At 38.0% G+C, this 16,556-nt stretch overlaps 1 protein-coding gene across 7 annotated transcripts in view; it reads right to left on the bottom strand.

Moving 5' to 3' along the window:
- Positions 1-16,556, bottom strand: part of LOC132642086 (inorganic pyrophosphatase TTM2) — a 29,803-nt gene that overhangs the window by 5,625 nt on the left and 7,622 nt on the right. For 6 of the 7 annotated variants that reach the window (XM_060359362.1, XM_060359363.1, XM_060359364.1 and 3 more), the window contains 14 exons: positions 16,225-16,309; positions 15,148-15,387; positions 14,970-15,064; positions 14,819-14,861; positions 13,596-13,753; positions 12,015-12,125; positions 11,659-11,727; positions 11,407-11,550; positions 10,943-11,017; positions 10,687-10,863; positions 10,477-10,562; positions 8,262-8,316; positions 4,182-4,307; positions 3,937-4,050 (listed from right to left, as the gene is read on the bottom strand). In XM_060359362.1, the coding sequence (XP_060215345.1) occupies positions 3,937-4,050; positions 4,182-4,307; positions 8,262-8,316; positions 10,477-10,562; positions 10,687-10,863; positions 10,943-11,017; positions 11,407-11,550; positions 11,659-11,727; positions 12,015-12,125; positions 13,596-13,753; positions 14,819-14,861; positions 14,970-15,064; positions 15,148-15,387; positions 16,225-16,309 (1,578 nt within the window). Of the gene's footprint in view, positions 1-3,936; positions 4,051-4,181; positions 4,308-8,261; positions 8,317-10,476; positions 10,563-10,686; positions 10,864-10,942; positions 11,018-11,406; positions 11,551-11,658; positions 11,728-12,014; positions 12,126-13,595; positions 13,754-14,818; positions 14,862-14,969; positions 15,065-15,147; positions 15,388-16,224; positions 16,310-16,556 lie in introns of those variants that run through there. The other variant, XM_060359368.1, reaches the window with a different exon arrangement.

Raw genomic sequence — 16,556 nt, 5'->3', positions numbered from 1 at the left:
AAGATCTAAGGAGAACTGGTGGGAGAATATACCAGCATGCATCTGGTGGACACTATGGAAAGAAAGGAATGCACGATGTTTTCATGATAATGGCAGCAGCACTCAAAAGATCAAGATGAAGTGCCTCAGTTTACTTTATTTTTGGTGTAAACAGGATATGGTGGGGGAAATAGAATCTTTAGTTGATTTTATAGGACATCTGTAAGCTCTAGTTTTTTTTGTTGTTTCAGGGTAGTTTCAGCCTACCAAGGGATGTAAGATTATACCTCATCACCATATGATGAGTTTTTTGTGTGAATACAAAGTTACCTTTTACTCAAAAAAAAAAGGAAAAAAGAAAATGAAGGTAGGTGAGATGAGGATGCTCAGATGGATGTGTGGGTATATTCGGAGAAATTCGATTAGGAACGAAATTATACGCGACAAAGTGGGAGTGGCATCAGTGGCAGAGAAGATGAGAGAAACAAGGCTGAAATGGTTTGGACATGTGAAAAGGAGGTGCCAGGATACACCTATAAGGGGGTGTGAGAGGTTGGCGGTGGCAGGAGCTAGGAGAGGTAGAGGTAGGCCGAAGAAGAACTAGAGGAAGGTAATTAGACAGGACATGGTACAACTTCAGCTGACTGAGGACATGACCCAAGATAGGAGGTCGAGGATTAGAGTAAAAGGGTAGAAGGTAACTACGTGTTGTCGACTTCTGTGTGGGAAGGGAGGAAGCGGGTCTCCTCCAACCTCTTTTAGTAGTAGTATATCAATATCACTTAGTTTCTTATTCCTTGATGTGTATTACTATTTGTTGCCACATTTTTCTGTATCTTGTTATTTTGCTATCTCTTTTCTAACATTATTTGTGCCAGATACTTTTTCTGAGCCGAGGGTCTACCGGAAATAGTCTCTTGTAAGGTAGAGGTAAGGTCTGCGTACATCCTACCTTCCCCAGACCCTACTTGTGGGATCACACTGGGTTTGTTGTTGTATACCTTTTGATAAACTAGCCGACCCAAACTACTTTGGGATTAATGCATAGCTAATTGACTTTTGATTAAATAATACTTTCTAATTGACTTTTGATTAAATAATACTTTATAATTATAACCCTCATATATCTATACAAGTAGATGATAACTTTAATTTATTCTGGTTGACAGTTCCGTGCAGTTTTTCTTTCATTAAGTACTCTCTTTGTCTGCTTTGGCCTTGACCTTTCATATCAAGTTAACCGTCATTGATGCTAGAAAGTGCTAATTTGCATACTAAAAGAAGTGCACAAAGATGAAATCCTATTCCTCCATTTTCGTCCAGTTTTAAACTTTTCCTTCATTTTCGTCCAGTTTTAAACTAAGGAAATATTTCCTAAATTTCAAAAGAAAATGACAGTTTTGGTCACTCAAACAAGTTAAGATCGATTATATGGGTCCTCGCTGACCATGCTACTCCATTTAAACGCATCTCATGCCAATATTATTAAAATAAAAATATAAGACACTAAAAATTCTTTATATACATTTTTTTTAAAACCAGTAAAGTTGTATTCCTCAGCATGCCTTAATGCTGGCGACCTCCGAAAAATTGTTAAGAACAGCCTAGGCTACTTACAAAGAACCTAAAAGATCTACTAACTGTTCAGCTTCTTCTATGCAATGTTCTTTACACCAAAAATAAAATGTAGCAATGCATCTTCCTCTGACTTTCTGGATGCTGTTAATTTTATCTTCAAAATCTCCACCATTTCTTCTGACTCTTACTGCCCTCCCTCCTAATCCAGCAGCTTAGAAGATCTAATGTATGCTCAGGCATATTCCATTTATATTTACTGACATATAAATCTCTGAAACACTAAACAACTCCTAAATAAGCATGACGTAAAGTAAATAGAGATCTCCTATATATATATATATATCTTATTCTTCCATTGTGCCTTATCTTTTGCTAAATTTTCACAGATCCCAAGAAATTGTAGGTCCTTCGAGACAACTTCATTCCAAATGATTTTGCATCTACCTTCTCCCCATTTATGACCTTTTTCACCATGGTTTTACATCTACATATCGGTGCATTTGGCGGTCAACGCAAGACATGACCATACTATCTCACGCGACATATGTGCTACTCAAACCTTTCTCGTGAATGTAATCATTTCTAATCTTGTTTAATTTTGTATGACCGCACATCCATCTTAGCATCCACATCTCTACGACGCTCATCTTGTGGATGTATTAGACTTTAGCCGTTCAACACTCACCATATAACATTGCTAGTAGACATCCTTCTATGACACAACACCCTGGTAGCATTTCTCCGTTTCAACCATACGGTTTTGATTATATGCATACATCTTCATTTATCATTCCATTCTCTTGAGACAATGAACCTAGTTATCTGTTGCATTTAGGCATCGCAATCTCATTTAATCTCATCTTTTATTATGTTGGTTAGCTCATCCATCCAAGGTTAAGAAGTACGAGCTCAATGTTGATCTATGGTGTAAGCCCAAGGTTATGGAAACCTCCTTTGTATTCCCTACTACTGTTCTCAAGCTAGTGACAACTCCATCATGTCTTTTATGGCATTTATATATTTATGAATTTCTTTTTTCTCAAACACCCACCAAAGGACCTTTGTAGGTACTAGCCATTTGGCACAGTTTAACCCAATTGTGATTTTTTTTTCCTCCAAACTTGATTGGGAAACAAGACACAGGCGGCATTAATGATACACCAAAGGGCAATTTTGAAGTTTTCTTAGTACCCTAACGAGTACACCCTTGGTCCTAAAAAGTGATGATATTCGAAGTGCGAGGGTCAATACATCTTATTTTGCTATTAATTCGGACATCAATTTCAAAAGTGTTTCAGGTGAACTTAAAAACTTAGACATGCATAAAAGGTACTACAAAGTATATATGACAATTTCTATATTTTAAAATATTTATAATGTTAGAAAAACCCATATTTACTGTTGACACCCAAGATAGTAATTGTACCATTCTATTTCGTAAAGAGGGAGTATAAGACCCAAACAATACATAAAGCCCCATCATACCTCAACATAGCAAAAAAGCATCAGCGGTTCACAAACCAGAGCAATCGAGGAATTGGTAAGTTCATAGCTTTAAGAAAGGACTGAGGTAGGGTTTTAAACAAAAATTGAGCAAAAAGACAAATCTGCAAAATTCTTTTATAGTTGGAGGAACATAAATGAAACAAACAATGCTCAAGGTTTAAAGCATAAAAACCCCCACAGTTGAAGGACCAAAACCGTTAATTACCATATCAAAAGAAAAAAGAAAAAGTTAACGAAGAAGCAGCTTTATATAGTTTTGAATGAAAAGGAGAAATAATAAAACAAAACAAAACAAGATAATGAAACCTCATGGATAGCCTTGAAGATTTTCAAGCTTGGAGGAAGACAGAACTATCAGCAGAATTTCTAGTGCAAACCAATTTCAACAACCATTCTTCTTTAATTAAGAAAAACCAATTCCAACAACCATGTCCAGACTATCGTCCAAGGCAACCAGTGGACCCTACCATCATTAATCCAACAGCCTAATCAAGTTTTCAGGTTAAAGGTTAAGCCAAATCTTGTATGTTATTTATGAGCTCCTATATTTGTATCAAATGCTAACTTGAGCCAATTTCCATTTTAAGTTATAAGAGTCAAAAATAACACAAACCGCATAGTTAAACACAGAATGTTTCTCAGCAAATGCATGAACAATGACGAACTCAGAAACAAACGATCGAAGTAAATATTGGCTTCAACCACTTCCAGCTAGTTACTAAACCTAACAGGAAAGACCAGTAGATTATCATGTATATAAGCAAGACCAAGCCTCAGTGCTTGCGAAGCTCCTATCTACATTCATCTCACATCAATATATCAATCAAGAGAAACCAAAAAATTGAGGTATGCCGGCCCACCAAGTATGATTACCTGAGATTGTATGTATTCCACAAGTTCTTGCAACCTTGCTGCCTGTTGGGAATGGATACCACTTGAACTTCCCTCTAATGCAGGCAACCTTTCTAGAACTAGTTGAAGATAACTCTGAGAAGAAATTTAGAAAAGTAAGCTATCAGTTTGGACTGTTTCTGACATAAGACAGAACATCCGTCTGATATACATATCAATGTCAAATCAGAAAAAGAAAAAGAAAAAAAGAAACCGGAAGTCAAAACCTTTGTAGTATATGAACCATCTAGTTTGAGTGTTGAGCCAGCAGCCGCCACAACCTCTTTATTGACCCCTTTAATTTGTATGTAAGGACTAGGCACATCTTGTAGATGATCAACCTCTATAAGAATCTGAAAAGAAGAACCCTTTACTTCCACAGAAACCAAGTAGCATAAGTGTTAATGCATGAAAAAGTGTATCTAAATATGTAATATCAACTATATATAACACGAAGAAACAAGATACGGAATGTGTTAAGAGTTTAACGTTGAAACTAATTGTGCAGGAGATAGAGTGCAGCATTATTAATAGGAAAACATAAATTATCAGGAATCAGTCCTGAAGCACATCGGATAACAGTTAAATCAGCTACGTACCCACAACAAAATTGCTGTGAAACACCTAGGCAGACTACTGAAGACCTGCAGTAGCAACTAAAACCCCCCATATCAGTAGTCACATAGGGATCGTGACTGTGTACTATATATGCTACAGGCTATAAAGCAGTCACTGACCATCCATCTACTTCTTGGATAAGCATTCAAATAAATATTGAGTTTAGAAAACTATGACAAAATAGTGAGGAACTCCACAAAGATATAAAGCTGAAACTGATGAAAGAAGTTCTAGAGAAGCTTATTTGCCTGGCCATCCATCAATATTTCTGGAGCAAGGTAGAACTAATTTTCAAGGAAACCAAGCTCTAGACAGGCTCAAATTGTACTGTGAAGAGGAAGAGAATTCGGCTTGATTATTCCCTCAAGCAAATAATTTTTTTTTTTTCTGATGACAAGGGAACCCGCAGCCCGCTACCCTTCGGGTGCACACAAGGTAAACCCAGCTACATAAAGTAAATCAAGCGACATACTATATTTACACATATTCTAGAATATTCACAAGGATTTTATCCACCCCCCGCCCCCCTCTCCCTGGAGCAACAAAACTTGGTGGTTGCTTCATATATACCTCATCCTTGAGAACCCCATGAAGAAAGCATTTTAATATCCAACTGGTAGAGAGGACAACGGCGAACAACAGCCATAGATTAAAAAAAAAAAAAAAAAAAAGACGGACTCAAGCAATCTTAGCGACAGGGGAGAAATCTTCCATTCTTAGGTACGGTCGCCAGTTTTTAGTTGTCGTGAATATATTATGATAAAACTTTATCACTTCATTTTTTATCTCCACTTGGTCATCAATTCTTCCCTCTCTACCAGCAATTTATGCATGGGCTTGTACCTTCGGTGGAAAAATCTGGTGTTTTTATGTCCTTAACCACAAGCATCTTAATTTCTACCTCCACAGAGTTTTATTGTAGCTATATATTCTTGTTCCCCGATGATATCTTTTTTGACAGTTTTGTGATAAATCTCCGAAATCTTCCACTTGTTCAATCACTGTTAATTCTTTAATTCTTCCAAGATCTTTTCTTTTATAGCCATGGTGTCTGGGCCAGCTTGCGTGCACAACGACTAATTCCACGGGATACCTGCTTTAACTTTGTTCACCAAGGCTAGGACAGATGGGAGTGATTTTTCATCCTCTCTTCTAATCTCCTAAAGTCCTCTTTGTTACATCTTCTGATGACTGCTTTAAGTAGTTTCAGGTTTTGTACAAGGAGGAATTCTGGTGTCACCACTCTTATTTTTGTTGATTGTCTTCATAGTATTGAGCATATCTTGGTGACTGCTCTGCCGGAATAACTCCCTTTTGGGTGACAACACTTCCTATATCCAACCATCTTTCTCTTTCAGTGACCAAAATTTATCTGCTGAGATCCATCTATCAGAATTTTTGAGAACTTTTTAAATGACCTTCTGACATGCCTTCTATGAACCATTCAGCAACAACTTCTTTATTATTTCTGGATAAGCAAACTTAAGTTGATTCTCCACTTTGAGTTGAAGGGATGAGTTACAGGTGCTAGTATATTATAATGTTAAGAGGGTCTTGCACGAGACAGTTTCAACATCGCAGAATGCTTTTGTGGAGGGTAGACATATTCTTGATGTAGTTTTGGTGGCTAATGAAGAGGTTGATACGAGAAGAAATCAAGGTAATTCGGTATTTTGTGAAAGTTGGATCTCAATAAGGAATATGACCATGTTAGCTAAGAGTTCTAAGATTTCAAAATGATGAAGATGGGTTCTAGAGTTAGATGAAGAAGTTGGATCAGATATTACATATATAGTGGTACGTACTCAGTTTTTGTGAATGGCAACCTATGCGGATTTTTTGGAAGTTCGAGAAGGCTTAGACAGGATGATCCTTTATCTCCCATGTTGTTCATTTTGGTTATAGAGGAGCTGAGCAGAATGATGGATAGAGCTGTAACGGCTCGATACTTGAGGGGCTTCACTGGTGCGGTTGGGGGAAATAGCAATGTGGAAATTCTCGTATCTATTATTTACGGATGACACTTTGGTGTTTTGCGATGCTGACAGGTCTCAATTGGAATATTTGGAGCATGTACTAACTTGGTTTCAGGTGGTGTCAGGTCTAAAGATCAATCTCATAAAGTGTGAATAATGCCAGTTGGAGAAGAGAATATAGTGGCTTTAGCACAGGTACTGAATTGCAAAACTGGGACTCTTCCCACTACCTAAGAACTCTATTGAGTATCCCCACATATTTTATGTCTTTGTTTCAGGCTCCGGCTGGCATTAACGGAAAGTTGGAAAGACTTCAAAGAAATTTTCTTTGGGATTCGGCAGATAGAGCAAGGAAGTTTCACTTGGTGAGGTGGGAGAGCGTCACAACTCATAATTGTTGGGGAAGGCTTGGGGTTGAGGATCTAAGGGTGTTCAATAAGGCCTTAATAGGAAAATGGTATGGAAATTTAGGATTGAGAGACATGCTTTGTCGAAGGAGGTAGGAGGTCAAAAAATGCCACTATGCTTAACGGATGCGGTTTGAGGAGAAATCTTTTGAAGGTATGGGAAGAGTTTAGTGTTAATGTGACATTCCGACTCGAGATGAAAGGAGAGTGAGTTTATGAGGGAGAAGGTAGTGCAGGGATAACACTTTGAGCATTATTTTTCCAAACATTTACGGTATCTCATGCCAAAAGGAGTTAACAGTCCAACGAATTCGAAGATTACAAGATGGAGAAGTATTTTGGGATCTGAGATTTAGGACAAACTTTTCAGGATTTTGGTTGTTTTGGGTGTGGGAGGGAGAGGGGGGGGGGGGGGGGGGGGGGGGACAGTACACCACAACATAGTCATGATGTATGGACATGGGGGGTGGGGAATAATGAAGTCTTCCGGTAAGTCCTATTATGAAAAGCTTTTGAATGGGGAGGAGGCTGTATTTCCTTATAGTTCGATTTGGATCCCGAAAGTACCAAGAAAGGTGTGTTTCTTCACATGGCTAGCAGCTAGAGGGTCTTGACAGCCGAAAATCTAAGGAAGAGGAGGGTCACTTATGTTAGCTGGTGCTTCATGTGCAACTGTTCGGGTGAAGATGCCGACCACCTACTCATTCATTGTCTGATTTCATCGAAATTATGGTGGAAAATTCTTCGATGGTTTGGTATATTATAGGTGATGCCAAGTACAGGGGAAGAGCTAATGTTCAGTTGAGCTATGATTTTAGGAGAAGAAGCAGGGCTTGGAAGTTTGCATCGCGACCACTCTCATATGCAGGGCTCTCCGCATTTGAGCGTGTAGAGATGGATTTTGTTCAGTTAAGAGTAGTATTTTATCCCTTATTTCTTTTTGGTGCACCCATAAAGTTCTTTATGTATAGAAGATTGGGCGGCGTTCGTAGAAAATTATCTCTTTCTGTAGGTTTTCTACTTTTTGGCATACTTCTTGTTTACGAGCATTTTTTCCATACATTAATAATATTTGTTACTTTATCAGAGAAAAGTGCTTGAGTTAGCATCAAGTGTTATTACTAGGCTGGTCTTTCATCAGTTTAAGATGTACATTGTATCTCACGCGTAGAGATAGGTGTCTTGTATTCCATGATCATTTAAGTCATCAATACATCTTCCTTTTCTCTTATTTCTCACAGAAGACAATAGACAAGTCTTTAGTCTGTTTCCGTATGATAAAAGAATATCCAGAAACTGAGAGTACCTTCCCATCTTGGTAGATATAAGCTGAAGCTTCAATATACGCGACTGCTTGATACCTGAAATCAAAAGTTGTGAAGCATAAATATTTGATTCAAAATATACCGACTAGGAAATAACCTATAAAAGATATAACTGCAGATTAAGAACCAATTCACATTTGAATTAGTGTTAAGTTTACCAATACTTATGAGAGAGAATAGACATAAAAAAAATTATTTACTTGTGGAGGAGGTTAAGGGTGTTGTTCATAGGATGCGCAGGGGAAGAGCTACCGGGCCTGACGAGATCCTGGGGAGTTTTGGAAGAGTGCAGGCAGGGCAGGTTTGGAGTGGTTGACTGGGTTGTTTAATGTTATTTTTAAGACGACGAAGATGCTTGAGGAATAGAGGTGGAGTATGATGGTTCCTTTGTACAAGAACAAGGGTGATATTTAGGGATCAAGCTGCTAAGTCACACTATCAAAGTGTGGGAAAGGGTGGTGGAGATGAGGGTGAGAAGAGTTGTGTCCATTTCAGAGAACCAGTTCGGATTCATGCCGGGGCGCTCGACTACAGAAGCCATTCATCTTGTGAGGAGACTAGTGGAGCAGTATAGGGAGAGGAAGAAGGACTTGCACATGGTTTTCATCGACCTATAAAAGGCCTACGACAAATTGCCTAGAGAGGTTTTATGGAGATGCCTGGAGGCTAGAGGTTTACCTGTAGCGTACATTAGGGCGATCAAGGACATGTATGAGGGAGCCAAGACCAGGGTAAGGACAGTGGGAGGTGACTTGGAGCACTTCCCAGTGAAGATGGGGTTGCACCAGGGATCAGCTCTTAGCCCATTTTTATTTGCCTTAGTAATGGATTGTTTAACGCGGCAAATCCAAGGTGAGGTGCCATGGTGTATGTTATTCGCGGATGATATAGTATTGATTGACGAGACACGCAGCGAAGTGAACGCTAAGCTGGAGGTTTGGAGACAAACTTTGGAGTCTAAAGGGTTCAAGTTGAGTAAGACCAAGACAGAGTACATGGAGAGTAAGTTCAGTGACGTGACCAATGAGGCTGGCGTGGAAGTGACGCTTGGTACCCAGGACGTCCAAAAGAAAGGAAGCTTCAAATATCTTAGGTCTATTATACAAGGAAATGAGGATATTGACGGTGATGTCTCACATCGTATTGGTGCAGGGTGGATGAAATGGAGGCTCGCTTCAGGAGTGCTGTGTGACAAGAAGGTGCCACCAAAACTTAAAGGCAGGTTCTACAAAGTGGTTGTGAGACCGACTTTGTTGTACGGGGCAGAGTGTTGGGCAGTCAAGAACTCTCACGTCCAAAAGATGAAAGTTGCGGAAATGAGAATGTTGCGATGGATGTGTGGGCACACCAGGCGAGATAGGATTAGGAATGAAGATATCCGAGATAAGATGGGAGTGGCATCAGTGGAGGACAAGATGCGGGAAGCGAGACTGAGATGGTTTGGGCATGTGAGGAAGAGAGACACAGATGCCTCAGTGCGGAAGTGTGAGAGGTTAGCTATGGATGGTTTCAGAAGAGGTAGAGGTAGGCCGAAGAAGTATTGGAGAGAGGTGCTTAAACAGGACATGGCGCAGTTCCAGCTTACCGAGGACATGACCTTAGATAGGAGGTTATGAAGGACTCAGATTAGGGTAGAAGGCTAGTAGGTAGTCGCAGTTTTAATATATAGTCTATTGTCATTTGATGCTTGTTACTATGTGTTGTTTCTTGTACTTCAATTATCTTATTTATCTGTAGTAGCTACTGCTTCCTTGTCTCAGACTGCTCTATCATGACTTGTTCGCTTTCTTTAGTTTCATTTTCATTTTGCTTTGAACTGCTTGTACTTTTGAACTGCTTGTGCTTATATGATCTTTTCTTATGTTTTCTCTTGAGCCGAGGGTCTTCCGGAAACAGCCTCCCTATCTTCCGAGATAGGGGTAAGGTCTGCGTACACTTTACCCTCCCCAGACCCCACATTGTGGGATTTCACTGGGTATGTTGTTGTATCACCATAAGAGGAAAAAACGTTATGACAAAGCTAGGCCCAACTATTGGTGAGAAAAAGATAGATTAATGCCCTGAATTATTGATACAAAAATAATACACATTATCTGCCAAAACTAAATGAAATTATGAGACATGGAAATGAAGGGATACGTGATGCAAGAAATGGCCTGATAAAAACTAGCTTCTATTGTCGAATATTCCACATACCCAAGATTAAGGAGTCCTGCAACAGTACTAATGCTGATATCGAAGTCCACTTTCGGCTGAATAATATAATTTCCTTCTCTTATAGGCTTCAGATGTAGCAGTAGAAAACATAAGCCAGTATGGTCAAGCATTTGTACATAATATTCAGCAAAAGAAACTGTACAGCATGTCCTTTGATGATTACATTTGTATGAATTTCAAACCACACACCTCGCGTATTAGCAATGCGAACCTTCCTTCACATATTCTGACTCTAATGGAATCACTCTCTGTTAACTGGCCATTGGCAGGTATTCCAGGAAGTCGCAAGTATATATCAATAAAATTCTGGACGGAACTACATATCTTGGTAGGATCAAGAATTCTCAAAATGTCTTGATATGCCACCTGTAAAAAGTTCGCTAGTAAGTGCAACAAAAGGAAATTAGTCTGGATCCTTCCTAGTAGCAGAAAGGAAGCAACTGACCTGTTTATTGCTTTTCAGCACAAACAATGAACTCTCAGGGGAGAGCACAGGATCAAAATCATTCCTGATTTTTAGCTGAAGAATTGTAAAGGCAAAGCACCATAAATATTACTAGGAATTTACTAAATAACAGATAATGAGATTTCTGTTGCCATTTTATGTCAAAAGCAGTTGTAATTTACATGATATTGCACAAAACTTATCTCATGCACCATTACTGGTTACAAAATATAAAGTCATTCACACCATGATGTAATTACATAAACTTCCACATTGTAGCCATGCAAAATTCACATTATTAAGAGTTGATGACAAAAGAACAACTACTAAATTTCTAGCAGTGAATTCTACTTGATATAGATGATCATTAAATTCTGAAGCCCATTGTATTTCAAAATTTAAACTATCAAGTGAAAAGTACGTAGGAAATGTGAAAAGTAAACATATTTCCAGAATAGACTAACATGTGCATGAACAAGATGTGGTTCAATGTACTGCTGGAACATTGGAAATACTGTTGTCATAATTTCATTTTGGGACATAAAGCAGCCAACTCTACTTTTGTCTCTTTGAACTCGAGAAAGAAGATGTGAATGAACACCTCCAACCTGTTCCAAAACAAGCAATAAGATCATTGGTGATACATTTCTTAGCTGAATATTTCCAGAAAAGTGAAGCAAATTCAATATTATCATGTGTAACATCATCATACTTACAACAGCAATCCACAAATCCAGTGATTTTCTGATGTCAGGGTGCAATGCATAAACGCCTTCAAAGATCACCTAGCCAAATTAAGCAGACCTTACTCAGCTTGCCTAACTACTATAGAAGGTTAAACAGCAAAAAACAATAGCTAAACCAACAATAAACCTCACAACTTTTAGAAGGAAATCAATTTTGACCTATATCATCTATTTTCTTATTTAAATCGTACAGAGACTTACTCAGTAAAAGTAAAGAAAAAACTACATACACCACTCCTCATTCTTTTTCGTGTCTTTTCGCTCTCTCTCTCTCTCTCTTTTTTTTTTTTTTTTTGGGGGGAGGGGGGGTGTTTGTATACACATACCACTCCACATTCTTCAGAAACTTCAAGCTCCTTGAAGCCAGTACGCACGCCTGTTTCAAGGTCAAAGATAGGTACTTTCGTTCTTCGGCAATTTCTGATGTCACTAATATTCTACAAATCGCAAAACAAATTCAGGAAGTGAGAAGCATGGGCAGGGAAGGACAAGTATACAGGACTAGCACAAGTTATGCCAAATACAAGTAGTACAAAAATTTTACCCCAAAAGTAAGACTTCCAAAATTGTTCACTCATCTCAATGAAATGTCAGGGTCTTTTTTGAAATTACCGAGGTCTCGGCCTTTTGACTAAGATCAAGTGCAGTATCTGCTCTCATCATTTGTTTTCTAAAATAAGTACTACAATATTTTTTCAATGTAAGTAGAGCCTGCACCGGATATTATAAAGTGAACAACAAATTACAAGCTTCCTAAAAGGACTGGACAATCTCAGCGCAGAAGATAATTTCAGAAACAGAAGAGAGTAGGTCTTTCCGCTCTTCTATATATGAACTACAATGCAAGATGAGAAACTAAAATTTGGCCTTATGTGTTGCATCTATCGCAAAGACGAAACCAAATGAAAGTCTTGGTTTTGAAGAACTTCTCTGTGCCAAATAAAAGCTCTCATTAACTGGAGAAAAACTTAAGAAAGATATGTTTGTAACTAAGACAACTAATGAATCCCAATACCCTAACAAATCCCCCTTCAAAGCATATAGAAGATTTAAAAGGCCATGCATTCTATTCATTGACATACGGAAAAGAAGAACAGACATGTTATATAAGTGATAACCCGCAACAAGCAATGTAGAGGTCGATAAGAAAGTTGAAGTTCCCAATCCAATGATCCCCAATAAAAGGCGAACTCTAGCACCATAACCATTTTTACCAATATAGGGATCAACTTAATGGCACATGAAAGCATTGATTTTATGTTTACTTCTATAACAAGTTTAATCAAATTTATTGAGCAGTCATGAAAAATCCCCAAGGATTTTCTCATTGTACAGATCCACTAATCCGATCTTTTTTTTAGGAAAGGTAACAGAATCCACTAATCCGATCTAGGTTGAACCATATGTTGCTTGTCCGCCGATTTGGAGATTACTGTTTTGACTCTTTCAGTTAGCACCTTAGAATTTGCTTACAATCAGTCCACTAGCCAAACTACTGGTTTGAGTCCTTTTTAAGCTGTATTATCTCATAAAAAGAACCAATCAGGCTAATAGGCCTGAAATCTCTCAACTCTCTGCCCCATTTCTCTTTGGAATAAGAGCTAATATAGGATGCCCGGACCTCTTCCTTTTTAAAGGATCTTTGTACACATTTATGCAGGGACATTTGACAAAGTTAAACTCTGGCCCACATCCACATGACATTTCCCAAAGCAAAATCCTAAGACTTGAATTTCTTAATAACACAATTTATCAATCTATTGAAGAACTTTGGTAGGGAAACAAAAAAAAAAAAAGGACTCTGTTGGTAACCTTATTCACATTCCATCTTCATTCAAAGTAACAAACGAAGCTGCAATTTCAACAAAAGATTACAGAGCAGAACAGAAGAAAAGATGAAGTTGTACCTTTGACAGCAAACCGAGATCAAGCGAGCTAAAATCATCATACTTAAAGTCCTTTACATGTTCAGACTTGTAATAGCTTTCAAGGGAAACAACTTCACAGCCAACAATATTTGCCATCTTACGAGCCAAACTCGTTTTCCCAGATCCGCTCGGACCTCCTACAATGGCAACAAAAAGCAGGGGAAAAAAGGGAGGCTAAATAAGATGCTACTAAATATAATAGCTTGATTTTTTCTTTTTGATAAATAATGACAATTTTGACTGAAGATATCACTTCTCAACATTTATTCCTAACCAAAGGATCCACTAGCAGTATAGCAAAAACTATATTTACTAGGAACCAATAACAGGAATTAAATTACCATCATAGTCAAATGTCATTGTTTAATAACTGCACTTTATGACCGAACTAAGACATTGATATTTTTTTAATTAGGGAAAAGAAGCATGTTATCCCTTGTGGTTTCTAAAATCAGCATATTTCCCCTTGTGGTATGGAAATTAGCTAAGGGCCACCTTGTGGTATTGAAAACTATCTGTCGCCTCACCCTCTTACATATTACTCCCTCCGTTTCAAAATGTTTGCCTGGTTTTGAATTGGCACGAAGTTTAAGAAAGTAAAGAAGACTTTTGAATCTTGTGATATTAAATTAAAGATGCGTAGAATGTGCCAAAATGTCCTTTAATCTTGTGGTATTAAACATGCCATGTGGAAAGTTGGAAATAACGAGTTGCTGAAAAGGAAAAAGGCATTCTTTTTTAAATGGATTAAAAAGGAAAGTAAGACAAACATTTTGAAACGAAGGAAGTAACATTGAAGACATTTTTAATGCAGTAACTAAGATAAAATCTCTAACACCCTCCAAAAGCAATTCTCTTCTTTTTGAGAATACAGAATAGCTTGATATTTGTCCACTTCATATTATTCTATCTTGTGAATATTTAGATAGTTTGATGATGATTTATGGAAATAGAATGTGCAGTTGCAGTTTAGGCATGAGACAGGAGGTGAAATTGAAATTCCAAAAGCTGTATAAGGGTAATGACGCTTTTTTTCCTCTTTATGTATAGCTAACAAGTATTTTGAACATCATAACATCCTTTGTCCAATTTATTAGTGTAACAGTTCTGGATAATTAAAAATCACGGTTACTTCGGCTAAAATGAATTTCAGTATTTTTGGGAGAGAGGGTGAGGAGAGAGAACTTTGTTGTTCATTGTACCAATTCCAACTATAACTGGAAGACCCTTGTTCTCCACCAAAGCCTGCAAAAGAAACCAGTAATGAAACTAAATTTCTGTTTGTGAAAGAATGAGCAGATTTTCTCAGAATTCGATGAAAATATTAAAAATGGCTAATCACATAATATGAACCTGGATTGCTTGAACAGAAAGAAGTAATCCTCTGTCTAAATCATATGAATCAGGCATGGGAGCAAGCTGCACGGCGTCCCTGGAAGAAGTAGGATCTGTTGCTGTTTTATGAGCGGAATCGAAACAAATAGACAATTGGTGACATGATCACTGCTTGCTGCCAGTAAGACAAACATACCCATAACAGAGCCATGAGCAAGTGCTGGATCTACAGAGACAAAATGCCACGTTGCTAATACAGGTTCCATTTTGGACTTCGTGGGGGAACGCGTCCAAGGCTGAGATAAATCTTCTAACGGGTTAACCAAGTTTGAACTAACACGAAGTGGCTTTGGAGCTGTGATTAGCCTCTCTTGGTTACTAGCTAAAACAGCATTAGGTGCATTAGACAATGGCGGTGTATTCAGACGTGGTACCCCTGCGAGTGAAAAATAATTTATCAGAATGCAAATATCTGATTGTTGAAGTCACATCACGAATTATATCTGATTGTTGAAGTCACATCACGAATTATGTACAAGAGTCTCACAGTCATCCTAAAGTTAGTCAATAACCAATGAAGGATAATTTTGCCCTGTTTAAGTTTGTGGATACCAAGAAGCATAATTAGGCAACATGCATTAGCACTATCCATGATATTCTAGCCCGTGATAATAGCAGGGCTGATAGCTTCTTAGAATTTGCTTATACTATCCAACTGTTGGAAAGAATTATCCTTTTTCACCATTTTCCTTGGGAGAAATATAAATTTTATATTGCTGGATAGACCCCTGCAAGCCAAGGAGATAGTAGACAATACATGTCATCACCCCCTCCTTCCAAACAAGAGTTATGTCACTGACTTTCTCTGGTTGCAAAAGGTAGGGTTTTAAATGATGCCACCATAAGCATGCAATAGTCAAAATATTAGAAGGTGGAATTCCCTCACCCACCATAAATTTCCTAAGAAAATCCCTGAAAAGAAATACGCTGCTTGTCAAATTGTCATTGCAAATAAAAGCTACACCAAAATCCCAATATAAGGAAGTCCTATCTATAACATAATGTTCGAAAAGATAAAAACCTAATAGCTTAGCCACCATAATCAAACTCAAAAATCTTTTATACATTCACAAGCACTCTGGATTCAAATTTCACTATCTCAGCAGAAAAGCCAAATTCATTACTATAACTGACCAAGAGTTCAACGAATTAAATTTTGTACAGATAAAGTGGGAGAAACAAAACAACAAAGAAACTGCATCTAAGAGACGACCTTTCCTCTCCAGAATCATCTCTAGATATGATTTAGTAATCCAAGGTCCGTTAACACCCATCCTTGATGCTTCAGCTCCAACCATCTAAAAAAGAGAGATGTCACCAAATAAACACTGAACCAGATAGACTAGAACAAACTGATAGACTAGAACAAACTGCAATAGAGTAGAAAAGCAATCTTTGAGACAAACTTCATGTGATTGTCCAGAAGTAACAGTTTTGTCAAAGGCGCACTTAAGCCCTGAAGCAAGGCGCAAAACATGTTGAGTGCTTCGCCTCGCTTAATGAGCGCTTCAGTGTCTTCATCAAGGCTCTAAGGCATAATTTCCC

This window comes from Lycium barbarum, chromosome 5 (assembly GCF_019175385.1).
Source record: "Lycium barbarum isolate Lr01 chromosome 5, ASM1917538v2, whole genome shotgun sequence".
Lineage (NCBI taxonomy): Eukaryota > Viridiplantae > Streptophyta > Magnoliopsida > Solanales > Solanaceae > Lycium > Lycium barbarum.
Note: the sequence above shows the minus strand (reverse complement) of the source record. Positions and strands in the feature narration are given on the sequence as shown.